Source organism: Aegilops tauschii, chromosome 4, assembly GCF_002575655.3.
Source record: "Aegilops tauschii subsp. strangulata cultivar AL8/78 chromosome 4, Aet v6.0, whole genome shotgun sequence".
Classification (NCBI taxonomy): domain Eukaryota; kingdom Viridiplantae; phylum Streptophyta; class Magnoliopsida; order Poales; family Poaceae; genus Aegilops; species Aegilops tauschii.
Window position 1 is genome coordinate 481,038,359 of NC_053038.3, and position 21,196 is coordinate 481,059,554.

General features: G+C 45.1%; 1 protein-coding gene across 12 annotated transcripts; it reads right to left on the reverse strand.

Moving 5' to 3' along the window:
- Positions 1-1,726: 1,726 nt before the first annotated feature.
- On the reverse strand, positions 1,727-10,736 carry LOC109770407 (kinesin-like protein KIN-4C). Of its 12 annotated transcripts, none has more exons than XM_073497029.1 (12): positions 10,439-10,736; positions 9,554-9,666; positions 9,194-9,371; positions 9,016-9,072; positions 8,351-8,425; positions 7,743-7,797; positions 5,295-7,276; positions 5,046-5,178; positions 4,348-4,500; positions 4,020-4,256; positions 2,436-2,524; positions 1,727-2,267 (listed from the first exon to the last, which is right to left on the reverse strand). In XM_073497029.1, the coding sequence occupies exons 7-10, from the start codon at positions 5,366-5,368 to the stop codon at positions 4,119-4,121; spliced, it is 498 nt and encodes a 165-aa protein (XP_073353130.1). In that variant the 5' UTR covers positions 5,369-7,276; positions 7,743-7,797; positions 8,351-8,425; positions 9,016-9,072; positions 9,194-9,371; positions 9,554-9,666; positions 10,439-10,736; the 3' UTR covers positions 1,727-2,267; positions 2,436-2,524; positions 4,020-4,118. The 12 variants fall into 12 exon arrangements, 10 of the variants coding, with proteins under 10 accessions (XP_073353130.1, XP_073353133.1, XP_073353134.1 ...); XM_073497032.1 differs by having other exon boundaries at positions 5,046-5,157; positions 7,222-7,276; positions 10,439-10,706; XM_073497033.1 differs by having other exon boundaries at positions 7,222-7,276; positions 9,016-9,078; positions 10,439-10,706.
- Between the last annotated feature and the right edge of the window lie 10,460 nt (positions 10,737-21,196).

A 21,196-nucleotide genomic window follows, 5' to 3' on the forward strand; every position in this document is an offset into this window, starting at 1 on the left:
TTTGGAGATCCCAAGTGCAAGGTTTATAGGAGAACGAGTAGTAGGTGCCGTGTCATTTATAAATAAAGTTTTTTTTCTTCAGTGGCACGTATGCAATATAAATAGGTTCATATGGAGAGAAAAGGAATCCGCTCCACTATATACATAGGCAGGACGAGCCTACACGGTTGCTTGTTGGGGTGCTCTCTTCAGTTTTCACACTCTCTCGCACAAAACGACTGTGGCCACATCTCTAACATCCCGGCGGATCACGTCCGCCAGGGGAAGGGGTGGATGCTTAGAGTAGATGCGGTCGCCGTTGCCGACGACGAAAACCCACTGTCGGCACGTCCCGATCAGGGGTCCCCGCCGTTCTCTCTCACAAAGCCGGTGAGGTTGCCTTCGTCCATTGCTCACTGCCGCAACGTGGGCAGTTGCCTCCTCCCACCGCCCTCCTCTAGGTTGAGCTACGTCCCGACATCCCTCAGGTACAACTCCCTTTACAGCCGGCTTGCACCACTGCTCCAGCTGCCCACATCACTCCATGTGGATATTTCTCTACTTCTTTGCCCCGCACATACCTCTACTGGCTTCTATGTGATGAGTTTATGTCTCATCAACTAGTCCCAGTAATCTTATTCTGATCACGCTTCTTCAATTTCTTTGCCACAGGGATGCTCATCTCGATTTTGGTGAAACTGCACAAAATGATCCGATGGTCAAAGGGTTGCAAACTTCATTTCTTAGGAAGCTCCAACGTTGCGAGCAAATTAAAGCCTGGTTAGGGTTTACGGTTCAAGGGCTAGGGACTGCATGGATCTTTTTTTCTTTAGCTGTCTCTGTTCCAAAATAAGTGTCAACTTTAGTAGTAGTACAAATTTGTACTAAAGTTTGCATAAAGTTGAGACACTTATTTTGAAACGAGGGAGTACATATTGGCTATGATCTGTCAATCATTGAGATGCAATAGCATGCATGTTAGTCTCCTTTGTATTTGATGAAATGTTGCAACACGCAACCTTGGACGCAAGATACATGAAACAGAAGCTGGAAGCTTCATAGCATTGTACAAATTTATCTCGCCGATAAATTACAGTATATACTATACTAGTAGAATGCCCGTGCGTTGCTACGGGCAAATGATTGAAAATAAATTAAGAAGGCACCTATACGTTAGATACTTGACAAAACTTCACTTCTCTTTTTGGCAATAAAAACAATATCCAACGATTAGGAACATGCTACCACCTATTCATTTTCTCCCTCCTTTCCCATAATGGTTACTCCTCCTCCATCATGCCCAAGCCTAATTTCCATCCTCCATCCCCGCAACCCTAGGAACATGCTACCACCTATTCATTTTTCCCTCCTTTCCCAAACAGTTACTCCTCCTTCATCGTGCCCTACCCAAGCCTAATTTCCTTCCTCCATCCCTGCAACCCGCGGCTATCACCTCCCCCCTCCCCTCGGCCTCCCACCACCGCCATGTCGGTTGCCGCCTCGGCCATCCTCAATGAACAACTTTGATGTCACCCCTCCCCCACCCGCAAGCCCATGCACCTTCACTAGTTAAGTTTCAGATTCGCTCCTGCTTGTACATGGCTCGGCCTCGCTGTGGTTGGCTCTCCTCATGTCATCCCCGTCTTCGGCCTCGTGCAAAGCAAAAAGTCAGTGGCACAGCAACAAAAATTCAGACACATTGAGATTTAGCAAAACCGATAAAATCAAAGAAGTGGGCGATACTTGATTCATACACATACTTCACAACGCAAATTTATCATACATCAATCATATGTCAACAACTCATTCAAACAATCAATGAACAATTATTTGATATCACAATGATATAACTCCCGCTTCACCTGAAGGTCCAAAAGTACAGTCTTCTCTACCGCTTTCTTTACAAAATCAATTATATTCAATGTTCCTAGAAAAAATGGAAGTGATTACACAAACCTATCAGTTACTCATGTTTGCATGCCTTGTCCTCTTTACCGCGAGAGTACTCCAGCAAACATCGAGCTTCACAATAACCCCAATTATCATCCTCATTGAGTTTATCATCTTCCTCGACAACAATTGTGTAGATCTTCAAGTGCCAGACTTTAAAAATGACAATGAACCTGAGCATTGATGGAAAGGTAACAATTTTACACGATCACACTCTAGCCTTGGGCCACCTTCCTTGGTGTCTCCCTCCTTTCTCCCAGCTTTGTCACCTCCCTCCATCCTTCCTTATCCTCCCTTCTTTCACCTCCCTGTGTTGCATGTCCACCACTCTTGCAGCTCTGCTGGCACAATCAGCAAAAGATATGTCTTGAACTTGATTCCAGCAAAAAAAATCTGTTGGGTTGAATAAAAAATTAAACATTATTTTTACCCTATATTTGAACAGGAAGAAAAGGAAGTAGATTTAATTCACACATATGAGTGGGGGTTGCAACTGCACACAGTACCTACGCAAATGCCTAATGTGAACAACTGTCATTGTTCAAACACACTTATCAGTTACTCTTTGTACCTTTGCATTTACTCCTCAATCACCCTGCAACAAGACATGACATCATCTTCATTCACCTCATGTTAATATTTAGGTTAGAAAACATGAAGAACTTGAGACTTGGGAGTTGATGGAATCCATTGTCTTGCTCTACAAACTTTATTATTTCACCATATTTTCTTCTACATGTGCTCTTTCAAGAAGGCACATGAAATAAGAGCCGCAACGGATGATGTAATGCCAGCTCTCGAAATAGTTTACCAAAATAGGTGTAATGCCAGCTCACGAAATTGTTTACCAAAATAATTCAAGTTCACTATCATAAATAAATACAGTGAATTTCTTCTCATTTTGAATCATCTACTTCACTTCATCAGCAACTTGCTTTGCAGCCCGATCTAAAGAAAAGAAGAACTGAGTTCTCCAGCACATGTGCAATCTCTGGGACCTAAAAGTTTCAAATACTCCCTCCGTCCGGAAATACTCATCATCGAAATGAATATAAAAGGGGATGTATCTAGATGTATTTTAATTCTAGATACATCCGTTTTTATCCATTTTGATAACAAGTATTTTCGGACGGAGGGAGTAATAGATAACAAGGGCTTCTAAAAAAACCCAAATAAAAGGCACAAAAAATCATGAGAAATGGATTAGTAGCTAAAGGCCTCATCATCGCAAATTCATCATCCATATACGTACATCAAATTGTACAATACTTGATGGTTGTCAATGGGAAAATAGTTCATCATTTTTGGATAAGTATCGTGTCATTTGATTTGTACCTATTTCATAGGAGTTGATCATAAATGCCAAACTACCATCTGTTGTCATTTGTTGTGTTACTATTTCAGAGTTGATCATATAAACAGTTGTTGGACGCCTATTTTTTAAAGGATCCACTGTAATCATACAACAGATTATTGTTAGCTTGTGATTCACCAGATCAAAACCACAAGGTCAAGCTAAGTAAGCTCCTTGAAGGCCCAACATGAACAGGGGGTTCAGGATTGTGACACCTACTTTGTCCCTATGTAAGAAGTGAACCTATAAAATAGAGTTCACGAATTAACCTATGAAGATGAACAATCCTGAAATTTGATTATATGAACATTTATTTCTGAAACTCGATTGATGTCCATTGTGTTGCCTCCCTCTCTTCATATCTGACGCATGCTGATCAACTTCCAATCGGCATACATTACTTGCACGTATCAACCAAAAGAGCAACGCACTACAGAGAACATGATGTATCAGGATTTTGTAAAACAACAGCCATTAATGTGTAGCAACAATAGATCTCCCTAGAACTACCCTAACCTTGCGTATGCATGCATCCTGTTGATCTGTAATCACCTAGCTAAAATAAAAATCTAATCATTAGGGTCCAATCTAAAACCCAACAGGGAACATAGCAATTGCAAACAAAAGTCATTAGGACTTTAGGAGTCCATAGCTGTGAAATACAGGTTAGCGCAGCTACGTAGAGGAGTCGGGGCCTCTGCGTCGGCTCCCAGCTATAGCAGTATATGCGACTTACCTTGCCTGGCTATGTATGTTTGTACTTCCAGTTGCGCGTGACGAAGATACTCATGCCAAGTGCATGGCCATATGGCCCATATCTTCTTTTGACTTGACCTCAGCCTCCATCACGCCAGCAAGTGTAATGCTTCCATTTGCAGTTTTGTCGAATCTGAATAGGCACTCTAGCAGGCGCTGCCACTTTTGCAACAGACCCATGATCATCAAGTAAATCAAATACTTCCTCCTTGAATATCTGATGCGAACAGCAACACAAACAAAATGGTAATATGAAAAATATATATTCCAATTATTTAAGTAAAGATAACTGCTACCAGCTAGTGTACCTCGATGAAGGATACCCTAATTAAGAACTCTGTATGACGGTTCATCACATCAGATTTCCTGAATATCGTCTCCATGAGAGGTGCAATTATTCCTCCATGATTAGCTTCACCAGTATAATTGGTACCCGTCGTATATGTCTTTCCGGATCCAGTCTAAATATTGTACGAGAAAAAGCCAAGTTAGAAGTTAAACATCCAAGAACTAATATTACTCTTAACACTATAACTATTCGTTGTTACCTTGCTACTATCTATGTTCTAAGCTGAGATCTGGACATTAGGGATCCCATAACTAAACAAGCCATAATATGTTGTTTAAATTATTGGAAGCAAAGTGGTAAAAGAAATGATGTGAAAAAGTTAACGGTGCAAACTCATATGATTAAGCCATTCCTAAAAAGAAAGTTGACAGATGTCATGATTATTTTCTCGAGAATACAGACACCTTTGGTTTCGTTTCTATGAAAGGGAGCCAGGGTAGCTCCCCTTTGATTGAAAAAAAAGAATACAGAGACCTGATTTCATGGACCACCCTCGGATGGCAACAAACCAGATAAATAGGCGAATGAATGAATCAACTTCGAGAACATATCATGTCGACCCAAATCTATCATGTTCCTACCCATCTGGCAGTTGAATTTGTAATCCTGGGAGCGCATGTTGCCAAGACCACCAGAGGCAACCAAAGAAAATCATACATGCGGCTCGCCCGGCATGACAGTGACGCAATCCGTGCAGCCGAGCAGTAGCTTCGGCGTGACCCTGTCGCTCAACGGCTGTGATGCCACATCCGAGCTCTCCATCGGATCCCTAAACAAGAATTCGCAGAACCTATAAAAAAAGGTGCAAGACCCAATGTATAAGCCAAGGAAACAAGAAATCTGGGCATTCCAAGCCGGAAATATGAGAAATCCGGACATTTGGGCGAAGTTTTGAATTCGCCTCACCTCAGCTCCAGCGCCGGTGAGCACCCACACCGCATGATTGGTAAGGCAAAAAAATTTGTTGCAAAATTTGACATAAATAAGAAAATGTCTACTCTTTCATTCACAACTTGCACTTTATTTGAAAATCAACATGGTATAAGAAAAAACATGGTAAAGACAAAAACATATAGTAAACTTCATCCGATGGTCTATCACTATCTTTCGACGTCAGGTTTCTCATAATTTGTTGAATCCTTAGCACAACCTATACGAAACTGATGGGGGCCTCATCAAATTGATCATGATTAGTCCAAGATGAACGCAATCAAACCGCGATGGTAGCTCCTTCCTTTTTCAGTAAACTAACGATTTATGGAACATCAGAATAGTTGATAAATTTTTAGACACTCCCAATCACGAGTCCTTAATTCTGTGTCATCGTGATGCTACCTCCAACGAATAATGTAGTACAAATTGATTCTTTAAAATATTATCAAACCCATGACATGCACTTGATACAGGACAGCACTCACTCGTTCTTAATAAAGTCCATGCCCCCTCTAATCGAGCCCGCGCAGAGCAACCTTGACATGCTGGACTGGAGGTCTCTATACGTGCGACGATATGCTTAGACAAAAACATATAGTAAACTTCATCCGATGGTCTATCACTATCTTTCGACGTCAGGTTTCTCATAATTTGTTGAATCCTTAGCACAACCTATACGAAACTGATGGAGGCCTCATCAAATTGATCATGATTAGTCCAAGATGAACGCAATCAAACCTCGATGGTAGCTCCTTCCTTTTTCGGTAAACTAACGATTTATGGAACATCAGAATAGTTGATAAATTTTTAGACACTCCCAATCACGAGTCCTTAATTCTGTGTCATCGTGATGCTACCTCCAGCGAATAATGTAGTACAAATTGATTCTTTAAAATATTATCAAACCCATGACATGCACTTGATACAGGACGGCACTCACTCGTTCTTAATAAAGTCCATGCCCCCTCTAATCGAGCCCGCGCAGAGCAACCTTGACATGCTGGACTGGAGGTCTCTATACGTGCGACGATATGCTTAGTTAACCGATGCCTCCCTCTAATACGGGCACCAATTTAATGGAAACTTTTAGCTACAAAATTCTAAAATGCAATGGTGTAATGAGAGAAAACTTAAAAGCCTAACCTGGGATCAGCTAAATACTACACAAGTCAGCAAATTGCTTCCAGTACACAATCAGTAAATTAATACGTGCAACTAAAAAGATATGATGTAATGGGATAAAAATATATAAATAACTTGGGATCAGCTAAATAGTCAAAATGTAGGATCCCAGAAATCCTAACAATACTATGAATTGGCAGTGGACTAACAGGAATGTAAGTGCAAACCTTTCTTTCTCTTTAAATTCTTGAGGATGGTAAAATTTTGTTACAAGCGTTCAAGATTCAGTTCTAACATTTTGGGGTTGCTAATGCATTGCAAGTAATCAATGTTTAACTACAATGTTATCCAAAGTTCATGTGAGTTGAGTGATATCTCATTTAATTTTATGTCATACAAATAACGTGCAATTTTGAAATTATGTTTGTTGGAGCCCACATGTTGCAATCCCAATCTAATACAATTACGACAGAACCAATAGTGAAATGATGCAAAAGGATTTACCTGAGTACAGGGACTACCGTAGGTAAAGAAAAACCATTCTCTGACAAAACAAAAAACTGATGGGAAATAAAAATCAAATCAAGCAGAACTGGGGACAATACTATCTGTTGTTTAACTAAAAAGTCATCAATATGTAGTTTTAGTAATACACTATTGATTAGTAGACAGAATATCACATTCAATCTTTCCACGTGTAGTTGCTAGCAACCTCTGTCGTTTAGCGAGGATGTGGTAGTTGTGGTGTTAGTAAACAAATTCAAAATGATAGGACAACCTGGTCTCATGGCATTCCAGATGGCCTATTTAGATGAAGCAAGAGCAACCATGTCCTATAAAAGAAAGATATATCAGCTTCACAAATATACTACTGAAAAATACCAATTAAACATACACATATCTCTATGGTTCTACCTTCTATATATTATTTATATATTTCTAGTTTTTTATATCAATTCTTTCACACAGAGTTACTACAAGGAGGCCTCATTCTACTGCTAGTAGATGTCTCTCTCTAAGCTATTTATATAGCCCTTTCAAAATGAAGTGCTTAAAATGCCTATGGATGGACTTGAAGGTGGATGCATATCTGAAAAAACATAATTTTTCAGAGGCCATACTGATAACGTATTCAATAGTTTTCCGAGTTATATTGAAAATGTGGCAGAATATCACTATTGATTAGTAGAAAGAATATCACATTCAATCTTTCCACGTGCAGTTGCTAGCAACCTCTGTCGTTTAGCGAGGATGTGGTAGTTGTGGTGTTAGTAAACAAATTCAAAATGATAGTACAACCTGGTCTCATGGCATTCCAGATGGCCTATTTAGATGAAGCAAGAGCAACCATGTCCTATAAAAGAAAGATATATCAGCTTCACAAATATACTACTGAAAAAATACCAATTAAACATACACATCTTTCTATGGTTCTACCTTCTATATATTATTTATATATTTCTAGTTTTTTATATCAAATTCTTTCACACAGAGTTACTACAAGGAGGCTTCATTCTACTGCTAGTAGATGTCTCTCTCTAAGCTATTTATATAGCCCTTTCAAAATGAAGTGCTTAAAATGCCTATGGATGGACTTGAAGGTGGATGCATATCTGAAAAAAAACATAATTTTTCAGAGGCCATACTGATAACGTATTCAATAGTTTTCCGAGTTATATTGAAAATGTGGCCGCCAACAAACAAAATTTCAAAATTGCACGTTATTTGTAAGCCATAAAACTAAATGAGATAGCACTCAAGTCACATGAAATTTGGATAACATTGCAGTTAAGCAATGATTACTTGCAATGGATTAGCAACCCCAAAATGTTAGAACTGAATCTTGAACACCTGTAACAAAATGTTACCATCCTCAAGAATTTAAAGAGAGAAAGGTTTGCGCTTACTTTCCTCTGCTTATGTGTTGTGTTGTTCTGTTTGTCCACTGCAAATGGAATATATTCAGTGCTTCAACATATTTCCTGGTAATATGGAAGAAAGAAATTTATTAATACCATCGATATGTCATTCAACTGCTGAAAAAATAGTATTATGTAATACAAAAGTATTAGAAGTGATGGAAGATGGATTCAAAAACACCAATGACATGCACTCGTATTTTTATGTCTTCATACTATAGAGTTAACTACCTGCAAGTTATATGCGCATAAATAATCACAACACTTGGATAGCACCTACACATGGGATTAGATATTTAATTCACATAATCAGTTCTTCTGCTTCCATAAATTCAGAATTGCATAAAAAAGTATGTGTCTATCGAGTATAGATAAGGATTTGAATTGTTGACGCAGGGCCAATGGAGCCGTCCACTTGCCAAGTGCTTTTCTAGCATGGACGATGTGCACATGGTGCAAAGCTGGCTGGAGGAGTTGATAGATCAGATCCCGGCAAGACTCGCACATACTTAACTTTGGTTGCCCTTGCCTTGATTGATTCACACACTGGCAAGGTTGCACACACAGAGGAAGACTCGATGGATTCTTGCCGGCTAGAAACAAACACAAGCAAGCACGCAGGTGGGAAAACAATATGTATATAGTGATTTTACCTCATAAATAGTTTGGTGGCTCCACTCCATAAGTATGAAATTCGTGATGTTGGCAACCTGAAACTAAAAGAGAAATAATGATCTCCTTCATAAATATCAACAAAAGGAGGATGGGTTATTTGGGCGACCAATCAAAATCCTTGAAAGTTCAATACATCAGTTAGCAGCAAGTGTGTACCTGCAAAGCAATTCTTTCTCTGAGTCGCATGTAAATAGAATTGTAACATGGTGTATGTGTGGCAGATAGCACTATCAGATTCGTAATAAGACGCTGAACTATCCAAAAAATAAAAAGTCCCTGCAATGGCAGCTAGCACACACGCATCTTCCCATCCCATCCGCAGCATCATCTCTACCTGCACCCTCAAATCACTGAATGAGTTCCCAACTTGCATCCACATCCAAAAGCGAGTGCAGCAACCACTCTGCCATGTAAACACGGGAAACAAACATCATAGATTGACCGAGTAGCATCAAGATCAGATCAGGACAAGGAGAGCCCGTGTCAGGACCCTGACAGTCAGCCCATACTACGTGCCTGTATAAGCAGTGGCGGATCCAGAAATTCAATAGTGAGTGCTCTTTTTTTTGCACCCTAATAGTCAAGCCAATTGGTTCACAGCAATACGAATTTCACAATAGCAACAATATCTGAAAAGATTAAGAAAATTACAAAATAGAAGGAGAAAACTACAATATGTCATGGCTTAAGGACGAGATATGACAACATCATCGTTCACTTGAAAAAAGAATTCCGTCCCAATTAATGTAATCAAGTTATGCATCAAATCTTCCTCCGTGAAATCCATAGAAAAAAGGTGTGCAAGCTTAACCAGGTGTCATCTACAACTTACAATTCAAAGATAATTCAAGACATGCTCTACTGCCTACAATTCAAAGATAATTATTATTTTTCCTGCTAATGAAATCAAGCAGATCCTCACTCAGTGTCATCTACACATTTTTCTCTCTGAATCTGAATAGCAGCTACACATTCAATTGGGATTTCACAATGAATCTGAATAGCAGCTAGACATTCAGTTCACAGTATCATCGTTCACTCTGTCTTGTGCGTTCAACACAAAAGTGGCTGGTTTGCTGGTTTGTTGCCGGCTATTGGGCTGCTCTGAACTGCGCCTATAAGCGAATTTTTGGCAAAAGAATTTGGATGCGCATCTGTACACCCATGTCCCATGGTGGATCCGCCCCTGCCTGTAAGGAAGCGAGTACTCGTCGGGGAGGAGAGGGGTACCTTCTGGAGAAGATTCACCTTGAGGAGATGGGGGATCGATGGAGAAGAGAGGCGTCGGGATGCACAACCATCCCTGGTCGTGGCCGGCGAGGTCGTAGGGACAGGGCCGCACGGGCCTTTGTAGAGGAGGGGGGGAGGGGTAGAGGATTGGCGGATGGGGAAGGGAAGTACCAGGGGTGTGGTGCCGACTCGTTGGTCTCAGATCGCCGCCGGTCGCCGGTATCCAAGGGGCCGCCGCCGGTGGTGTCCTGGTGTTCCTGATCCACGACGGCCGCGTCTCGGTGATCCGCGACATATCCGAGGCGCGACGGTGGCGGTGGCTTCCTGGTGATCCGCGACGGCAGCGACGGTCGCTGGCGTCTCCCTGGTTCGGCGGTGGCGGCTGCGTCCCGGGAGAGGAGGAGCAGCGGCTGCGGCGATCTCGTGCGTCTGCAGTCACAGATCGTACGTCGAGGGGATCGAGAGGAGCAGGAGGCATTGCTTGTACGTGCGTGCGGTTTGTTTGGCTTTCTTTGGCTGGTTTAATTTCGTAGGTTAACCTTCGTAGATTTTTTTAGGATGATTTTCTGTCGATGAACCGTAGTGTTTCACAACGGGCATCGAGGTAGTATATCGATTTTTTTTGTCGGTCTCGAGGGTGGAAAGGGGGAAACCAGGGGGAGTGGGAGGTGGGATCGAGGACGAAAATTAACCGTCTCTGGTGGGACGAAAATTGACCGGCGAAGACTACCAACTGCTTCATTAGGAGTAGAGATACTAGTACTATATAATGAGTTAAGTGTCGCACGGTGCCCAGAAAATATGGTGATAGTGTGAGGTGGGCCATGTAATCACTGAGCCTCTGTGTTTTCACTGCTCTCGCACTCCTTCGCTGAGAATGGAGAAAATTGTAATCCGGTAGTACCTCCTTTTGCCAAAAGCGTGGGACATCCAGCAGTCCTACCACCTTAGTAATAATGACCATGAGGCGTCAAATCACATAGACCCATCAGTAAGTTGGACGGACGAAGCAACCATCACTCTTGAATCCGCTTCTCCCTTCAACGCAGGCGCCGGTGAGAGGTCGCGTCCGTTCTGCCCGGGCATGAATGCGGCACCGATTCTTTGGAGCGGCGCTGACCGTTTCGGGCGGGAAGCGCGCGCGGGCGATGGAGGGGCTTTGGGTGGGCCAGGCTGGTCAGGAGCAGGCGTGGCAGCTGTCCCGCCTGTCCCGACCGGACGCCCGGAAATGAGAGGATGCACCGACTCTCGCGGCTAAATCATACAGTACACACCATCTCTCTGTAGGAGTAGGTCGATGTGTCGCTCTCTCTAACACACACATGCTGTTAAACACACACGCACAAGCCGAGGTAAAATGAGTCTATATCTCAATTAATGAAGACTTACATGTTACCATCCATATGTTACTACCTACTATGAAAGTAGTAACATAGACTAGTAAGATATGCATGTTACTAGTCCAAATTACTCACCACTATGACCAGCCTAGCAATGTAACCAAACGCTCCTTACTCTGTCTTGTTATCTCCCCCGGAAACCCAATGCATGGAGCGCAACTACGCGTTGATGCATGCGAGTTAATATGTGGCCCTGCATGGTAGCTAAAATGGCCTCTCTTAGTTGTTGTGATTAATTGTTGCATTTGGAGACAGAAATCAGGGCTTTGATTGGAGGAAGGACCGGTCAAGTTTCTCCTTCTCCTCGAATCTGCTTGCACCTCGTTTCAAAAAACAAAAAAAATCTGCTTGCACCTTTGTCCCGCTGCACCTTCTAACGTGAATTATCACACCTAGACGGAGGGAGTAGTACGAGATATGGTGGCATACTGACTTAGGTCGAATACAAGTGCCCAAAATTGTGTGCATGTTATAATACGGATTCACTCAAAATAGTACGTGAGCGAACATAGGGATCAATTGGACAGTGTTCACGAGCAGTAGCGAGATGTGTGAGGTAAGATACACCGCTTTAAATCCCAATGACCCCCACGCAAAAAAACACGGCATGCTTGTCACACGAATGCATGAATGTATTAAAGGTTATTTTCCTCTCGTTAAACATAACATGGGGGTGGTGTAGCTGGGTAGCCTGTTCGCTCATCAAACTTAAGGTCTCGGGTTCGATAACTACACTTGAGCATAATTTTGTTTTTGTTCGACTTCTTTCTCCACCCAATGACAGGTAGGCCCCGCATGACAGAGAGAAAGTGATCTGGGGCGGTGCCAGGAGGATTCTTTGACTGGTCAAAATGGATGGATACGGAGCTATACGATCTCGTAGTGACCGTATAATCACCTCATCACGTATAAGCTGCAGCCTCGGCGCTTGTTTTCTAGGGTTTGCACTCTTCACACTCTCTCCAGTATATATATACACGCTGGAGCCTCAGCGCTTGTAGTTGCTCTCTTCACACTCTCTCACCCTCTCCAGATCTAAACAAGACTTCGTTGGCCTCTCTCTCTCTCCCCTCACTGCTGGTCTGCTTGTAGTTGCTCTCTTCACATTCTCTCACCCTCTCCAGATCTAAACAAGACTATGTTGCCCTCTCTCTCCCCTCACTGCTGGTCAAAGAGCCGACAGGATCCGTCCACCGGGAAGGGAAGGAGGCTTAACGCTGTCGCCGTCAGCGAGGGAGGGAATCCACTACCGGCGCAGCTGTTCACTTTCACCCAGCGGCAGCGCGGGAGGGCCTCCGACCCTTTTTCTTCGCCGCCGTACATAGTGTGGGTCGAACGGCCTCCGGTCGCCCACCGAACCACACCCCAAGAACCTTAAGGTATAATTTACTTATTCCACATGCATTGCTCTAGATGCATGTGGGCTTTTTCTGCTTCTGCACTCGAATCTAGGTGTTGGATCAAACAGGAAAGTAGTGGGGAAAGTTGTATTCCATGAATCTAGGATGTGGTTCAAAGAGTAAAGGAAGGGGGATAGTAGTGGGGAAAGTTGTATCGCATGAATCTAAGACGTGGTTCAAAGAGGACAGGAATGGGGGAAAGTAGTGGGGAAAGTTGTATAGTATAAATCTAGGACGTGGTTCAAAGAGGAAAGGAAGTGGGGAAAGTACTAGTACAGACTGGCTATCCAGCACCTATGTTGGTCAAAAAGGGAAAACAATGACAAACGCAGTACGCACATCAGTAACAAACTGATCTTTTGTTTTGGGGGACAAGGCTGTAGAGTTTGAGCAGGACTAGATTTGCTGCGCTCACATAGGGAAAGGTGTCTAAAGATAACAAAACTGGGACCAACACAAATATGCTCCTTGGTTGTTTGTTCTTTGTTGCAACAGACTGTGCGTCACCCCAGTACGTCGGTAGATGCACATGGTGCTGGTGCGTCCACTGTCCCGTGCAACTCTTTAGCTGTTGTTAATCTAAGGCCCTGTTTGGTCAAAAACTCCCTAGTCCCTACCTGCTTGGTTCCAGGGACTAAACATGGAGTAGAGGTTATTAAATGACATGCTAAAAGACCATGTTACCCCTAGTAATGAACTAATATAGACAAGGTGCGATGCATGGCAGGGGCAATTGTTGGAAAAAGTCCCAAAAAGACTCTCCCTCGGGGTCTTCTTTCTTTAGTCCCAAATGCCCACTTTTAGTCCCTAAAAGTCCCTCCTGTTTGGTTTAGATGGGACTGACACGGAGTTTTTTTAGTCCCTCCACCAAAAGGTCCCTGTAAACAAACACCCTCTAATAATGCCGCTGGAAAATTGATGCAATGGCACAGTTAAAAGCAAATTACATGTTTAACGAATTTTATTGTTAATATAATCTCTCTGTTAATATGAATCAATGCCACCGTTTGAGAAATGCTACTGTCTTGCTTTCTTTCCCATTTAGATAAGGTAGATGCTTCTTTTTGTTGGCTTCTGTGTCATCCACCGTTATTGACCACTAGTTGTTTCCTTTGCACCTCTGTGTAAACAGGGTTATCTACTTCACCTCGTTGCCATTGTGACCTTTTCTTGCACTGCACAAAACACTTTTGTTTTAAGAGTGTTTTGTGCAGTTCAACCAAAATGTCACACCAACAACGTTGCTTGATTGCTTGATCTTAGTGGAACTGCACAAGAGGAGATCTTACTTCCTATCAGTGTTGGCAAATTTGGTTCAGATCTTCTTCTTGTGAGTTGTTTAAATTCCGCGTCATGAGAGGTTAGTACTAGCCTTCTTTCACATGATTCTGCAGTGTGCTTTCATATGTTGTGCTACTTGTACGGTAATGTTGCTTGATTTTAGTGAACTGCACAAATGGAGACAAGACCTCCAATCTGTATGTGCACCGTAATATCCCATTGAGGTAAGATAACGACATTTCACAATTGTTGGCCTGTATTTTGCCACTTTCATCAGAAAATTAATGTCATTGTTTAGTGCTATACTTGTGCAACCTAATTTACATGCCAAATCTTACATTGAAGGCGAAGCTTGTCTGTTATTGAACCAAGTGATGAAGGGGAAGAACAAGCGGAAGAAAAACAAAATTCAACTCCCGGTACTATAATGAAGCACTGGAACTGTGGTGACACAAGTAATGATATAGTTTTGCATCTTAATTTATTGCTATGGCTGGAACGAGCAATTGTTTTGCCACTGATTTGATGCCACTCTTAATGTAATATGTAATTATCTCTACTTGTGCAAATAGGGATCTTCTTTGAAGATACCATATATTTTAGTGGAACTGCACAACAAGATGTTGGAAACATTAAACTAATCGAGGAGTATATAGTAAGCATGCTTCATTTGTATGCTCTACACAATAAGCCTCCTGACAAAGGTTGGTACTCGCCCACTGATTTCATCCATATGATTGAGCTTTGTCATCTCTATTGGTGTTGTGCTACTGTTTAGATACTATCATGAAAAAGTGGTATTGTCCTTGAGAAGTGCTTCATCTGTGCTATTTTAAATATTTCCTTTCCTTTTTTGAGCAAACAAGGATGCTAGCATTTAGTTGTCCTCTTGTCTTTGCACAACAGGATCATCCTCCTCTGAAGAAGAATATGGAGTACGTGAAGTGAGTAGTTCCGATTATGCCAGGATGAAGAAGCCATGTCTATATTCTCATCAGAAGGAGCAGTTGAAGGATGGTTACATTACTCCCCACGAGACCAAACTAACTTCAGCTCAGAAGGACTGACAAATCTCCATTTTCTTGTTGTGATGCACGAGTACAATGTTGTTCTGTGATTCTTTCCGGTGAGTTCCATTTTTCTAAAAGTGTGCTCTACATGGACCATGTAGGTGCCTGTTTAAACTATCAATTCATAGTACAATTTGCTTTATACTAATCACTTTTTTTATTTGTGCAAATAGGGGTGCTCAGCTTGATTTCAATGGGAACTGCACAAAATGTTCATGAATATATCGAATCATTCATTTCCACCACAAGAAAGGAGGTGCCGATAAGTTCAAGGCGTTGCAACATATAAGGGCGAAATCATACAAGCTACACGCGAATTTGGTTGATTTTGGTGGAACTGCACAAAAAGAACAGCTGGTTAATTTAGCACGAGGTGCCATGTCAATGTCTGAAATGATGGCAAACCCTGCCCATTCCACAATCGTAGGCATTTGATATTTTGGAATGGGAAAACCTTGTCAAATTTTGCTCATTGATTTTAGCAAGAAGACATGCGTTTGATATTTTCGAATGGGACGCCCTTTGCTGTCAGCAGCGTTGATCCATTTTTTCTTTATTCTTTAGTTGTGAAGTAAATATTTGCTCTGACATGTGAATCACTGAGATGCATAATCATCGATTGTTTTGAATGTTCTCTATGAATTACCAGGCCCGTGTGTTTGATTGCAATGTACAGGAATGCTAAAAAGCTGCTCAAACTCTTTGTACTCCTTCTGTCCCTTTTTACTTCGCAAATTATGAAAGTGCATACTTTTTTCTATAAGATTGGTCAAAGTAGAGATACTTTGACTGCAGACAAAACTTGTATGCAGACTAGAAAGGACAGGAGGGAGTACATGTGAAACTGCTGCAAACGAGGTGATCACCCTGGGAATAATGCTAGTACGTATTGTTTTGCATGTTTATCCAATGCCAGTGATACAAGAATTCGAACTAATCGAAATAAATTCATTCATACACGGTCGGATTTCATATAAACATGCCGGATTTCATTACATTTCATACATTCTTCAACTAAAAAGCGGTGCGCTGGAGGTATAATTAATTAACCAAAGCTACCCACCTGTGTCCGACTGAGCCAAACAGAAGCTTCAGTGACTTAACTGCAGGTGCAGTTGCGTAACTGACATGTGGCCCAGATGCCTGTTGGGCCCACGTGTCAGTCAGCCAACTGCACCAGTAGTTAAGTAGAAGCAGCGCCCTTCTCCAACATAGCTCTCCGACTCCACATCGCCGCCAAGAAGCTAACCGGCCGTTAGTGGTCAACCCGCCTAGCTTTGCTTCAACCGGAGGGTAGCAGTGGTGGCCTTACTTGGACCCGAGCGGCGGCGACCTACCGTGTTCCTCTTCCTCGTTTTCTGTGTGGCGCGGCCTCGCTGGCAGTGGGGCGGGGCCTCATCGGAGCCGGCGATGTCCTCTGTCTCGTTGCTGGCGGGCGGCGCCTCGGCGGAGCGGGGGAAATCCTCCCCCTTATTGCCGGCAGGGTGGGGCCTCGGCGGAGCCGACGGTGTCCTCTGCCTCATTGTTGGCGCCGCGGGGCCTCGGCCGAGCAGGGCCTCGTCGATGCCAGTGGAGCGGGGACTCGTCGGAGCCGGCATTATCCTATGCCTCATCCTCGGTCTCGCTAAACGGCGCCTCGCCCGCTTCATCGCCCTCTTTGTAGGCGGCCGCAGCCTCCGCCACCCGCATGCGGTACCGCCAGCACTCGAGGCGGCCTTCGTGGGCAGAGCGGTACGAGTCGAGCAGCGCCTCCTGCTCGGCCCGCTCCGCGGTGATCCGCTCCTCTGCCTGCAGGTGCTCCTGGAGGAGATGGTGGTTGTAGGCGGCATCGGCCCGCGCCTCCCGAAACTGCTCCTGATGCTTCTGCCTCACCGTGTCCATATATTGGGCACGGGCCTCACCGATGGTCATGGTGCAATGCACCGGTGAGGATGGCGCGGAGGAGGGGGTTGGCGCCCGATCATCGACTACCATGTTCTCCATTGGGACGTTGTCGGCCTCCTGCTGCCTGTTAGCCAGCCAGTCGGCAGCAATGGCTGCCATCTCCTTGTGGTCCATCGTCCGCCCGTCTCGAAGAGCACTGGAGCACGAGGAAGCCATGGTGGGCAGTAGTGGTGTGGATAGGCGAAAGGGAACGGATGCGGATGACTGCGGCTATGGCCGGCGCAGCAGTTTATTTAGCAATAGTGGGCGACGGAGGGACGGACGTGTGGCACCGGAGTAGTCGCCTCGGCAACCGTGTATCATTAATGCGGGCGGTAGAAAGATGGACGGACGGCACTTGTGTCGTTTGAAGGCGGAGCAATCGCCTGCACCGGGAAGCGGGGCAGGCGGCGCTGACCGTTTCGGGCGGAAAGCGTGCGCGGGCGAGGGAGGCGGTCTGGGTGGGCCAGGGCAGTCAGACTCGTGCTTGGCAGTGGGTCGGTCTAGCAGCCGGACATGCTGGCTCGCCAGCTAGCTCACCGAGCTGAGCGACGACAATCAGACGATGGACGTAGCTTTCGACCAGGAGCCGGCGCCACATTCCAAGCCGGTTCATGCCGTGTTCACCATAGAGCAGGTGCGGCCACACTTCAAGGCCCTAATGGCGGGAGAGCTACCAGCGCAGGGGGACCTGTGCTGCAACCTCTGTCTCCTCAACGAGCACCGATGAACAAGCGAACGACAATGCCGTCGCGGACATGTAGCCCTATGATCCTGGCTTCCCAAATGAGCAGCGGGCGCTGTATCAGACCATCCGTAGGGCCCGCGAGGCCCTCTCCGTCGTCCTTCAAGTTGTTGCGCTCGCCGTGGCGCCGCCATCTCGCATTGTCAACATGGTCAACGGACATGAGGATGAGGAGATGACTTTACTTGGAGAGGATGATAGTGGGGGCCCACCAGGGCCATAGCCGCACGTACGCAAGTACGCAAGTGCCTCCTTATTAGTATATAAAACTATAATTTTTTTGCTTCCTCCTGGTTTCCTGATATCACGGTCCCTCACCATTGTCAACCTATGTAGTCAATAAACAAGAGAATTGCACAAGAAGCGGCCGACAGCTGGGACCAAGCAGCTTGAGCAGTATTTGTGTTTTTGAGGTGTGAGCACTGCAGAGTTTTTCTTGAGCGATGTTTAGCCCAGATATTAATTTTTCTCCTCTGAACAACAACGAAAACATCGCTGTAGCTATTAACTAGGCGGGCTGTGGCCCGTCTAGCCCAGGCCAGATATCCAGCCCAGATATTATTATTTTTTCAAGCTGAAAATGGCTAGCCCAGCTATACTTTTTTTAGGAATACCCAGGCAAGGTCAAGTTGTTATTCTCCGCCCCGCTGGGCTGTAAATCTTTCCTAGGAGGGATGCATTAGGCTTAACAAGAAAATGGGCTTTAAGAAATAATAAATGGGATGTAATTATAAAAACTGGGCAGTAACTATAAAAAAATGCACCAAACACGTAATTACTTTATAAAATATTATTTTTGGATATTGAAATTTTTAATTTCATTAATTGTTGCGAGCGCAATGTTTCGTTGGATTTTTACGTAATATAAATTTATATTGAAATTGTATTTAATCTGACTAGAAATTTCGGGATACAAATATTTCGGATCCCATCAAAATGTGGGAAATTTTATTGAATTCTGTTTTGAACGGTTGGGTGAAATGGGCTGTACTTTTAACAAACTGTAAATGGGCTGTAGTAAATTCCATTAGAATTCAAAAATTGGTTGCACATTCTTACAAATCTCAAATGGGCTATAAGTTCTCTGCCACACACTTGTGGCCTTACTAAGTTGACGCATCCCCCAAAAAAAGAGAATTGACGTGTATGCAAGGCTTTGTCAACTTATAGTCAACACACGGTTCTAGCAGCAGTGGCCGTTGGATGTCCATCCAACGGATGTCGTGCTTCTTCTTCAATGTCGGATATTCTAGCTTCACCCGCCCAAAAAATGATTCCTCCCCCTGACATCTGGGGCGCACCATTTCGGAAGCTGACCTGTGGGCCTACTAAGTTGACGCGTACCAAGGGCTTTGTCAACTTAGTCAATATAAACGATTCTAGCTGCAGTGACCGTACGATGTCCATCCAACGGTCGTCGTGCTTCTTCAACCTCTGGTCTTCTTGCTCCAGCCGCCCAAAGCAGCGCCGGTCGTTCCGCCTGCTCCTGCCTCCCGTGGCCGGCTGTGCTGCCGCGCAGGCCTCACCGCCCCCTACTACTCCCACCGCTGGCCAGGGCATCCCTCTACTCACCCACACCCCCTGTTATTCTGCGGCGACGGCAGTCTCACACCGTAGCCGAACCAGTGAACCCTCGTACTCCTCTCTGCGTGGGCATCCACTGCCGCGTCTTCCCCGGCTCCGCGTCGTCCCCTTCCTAGGCCTCGCCGTCGTCCACCACCCTGGTGCTCTCGGCATGGCGTGGTCAACGTGGTCAAGGAATGACTTCCATCGAAAGAGTACTGTACGTGGAGAGGCTGACAGCTGGGTCCACGGCAGCCGCAAGGAAGTGCCTCCTTATTACGTGGAAAATAATTATTCCTCCACCTGACAGCAGGGACCCACCGGACGGGCCACCGTATTTGGCGTAAAAAATGTTTCCCCCCTGACTGCTGGGACCCACCGGACGGGCCACCGTATTTCGCGAAAAGAACGTTCCCCCCGCTGTCAGCTCGGACCCACCGGAAGTGCTTCCTTATTATGCACAAAAAAATGAATACTCCCCCTGCTAGTGGGACCCACCTTGGTGGGAGGCTGACTTGTGGGCCTACTAAGTTGACGGGGACGGAGTGCTTTGTCAACTTAGTCAATATGAACGATTCTAGCTCCAGTGACCGTACGATGTCCATCCAACGGCCGTAGTGCTTCTTCAACCTCTGGTCTTCTTGCTCCAGCCGCCCAAAGCAGCGCTGGTCGTGCCGCATGCTCCTACCTCCCGTGGCCGGCTGTGGTGCCGCGGAGGCCTCACCGCCCCGTACTATTCCCACTGCTGGCCAGGCCCTGCGGCGACGGCAGCCTCACACCGCAGCCGAGCCAGTGAACCCTCGTACTCCTCTCCGCGCGGGCTTCCACTGCCGTGTCTTCCCCGGCTCCACGTCGTCCCCTTCCTAGGCCTCGCCGTCGTCCACCGCCCTGGTGCTCTCGGCGCGGCGTGGTCAACGTGGTCAAGGAACGACTTCCATCGAAAGAGTACTATACGTGGAGAGGCTGCCAGCTGGGTCCACGGCGGCCGCAAGGAAGTGCCTCCTTATTAGGCGCAAAATAATTATTCCTCCACCTGACAGCAGGGACCCATCGGACGGGCAACTGTATTTCACGAAAAAATTGTTTCCCCCTGACTGCTGGGACCTACCAGCTACATCTTCGCACGCAAGGAAGTGCGTCCGGGCAAAAAAAAAACGATTCGCCCCCCTAACTGCTGGGACCCACCAGCTACATCTTCGCACGCAAGGAAGTGCCTGACAGTCGGGACCCACCTGGTCGAAGCGTACGTAGCGTTGTCATTCTAGACGCGAACGTGTATGTACATACTGGTCGATGTAGAGGCGCGCATGTGTCGTAGTAGAGGCGCGCACGTAGCATGTACACGTACATACAGCGGCCAGGGTGCAAGAAAGAAAATACGGCCACGTACGTACATACGGGTGGGGTCTCAAACGCCTACTCGCACATACGTACGGCCAGGGCTCGTATACATGGCTGGGTCAGAACGGAGAAACAGCGTCGTCGTCGTGTTCATGGGGAGCCAACCGGCTGGGTCGGAACGAAATGCGTCGTCGTGTTCATCGGGA

What these genes read in the sequence shown, in the direction of transcription:
- LOC109770407 (XM_073497029.1), bottom strand. Translation starts at nt 5,368, where the DNA reads ATGTCAAATTTTGCAACAAATTTTTTTGCCTTACCAATCATGCGGTGT. An exon ending in TCATGCCGGGCGAGCCGCAT is followed by an intron (nt 4,501 to 5,045) that starts GTATGATTTTCT and finishes TACAATATTTAG; the next exon opens with ACTGGATCCGGAAAGACATA. An exon ending in TTAGGGTATCCTTCATCGAG is followed by an intron (nt 4,257 to 4,347) that starts GTACACTAGCTG and finishes TGTTCGCATCAG; the next exon opens with ATATTCAAGGAGGAAGTATT.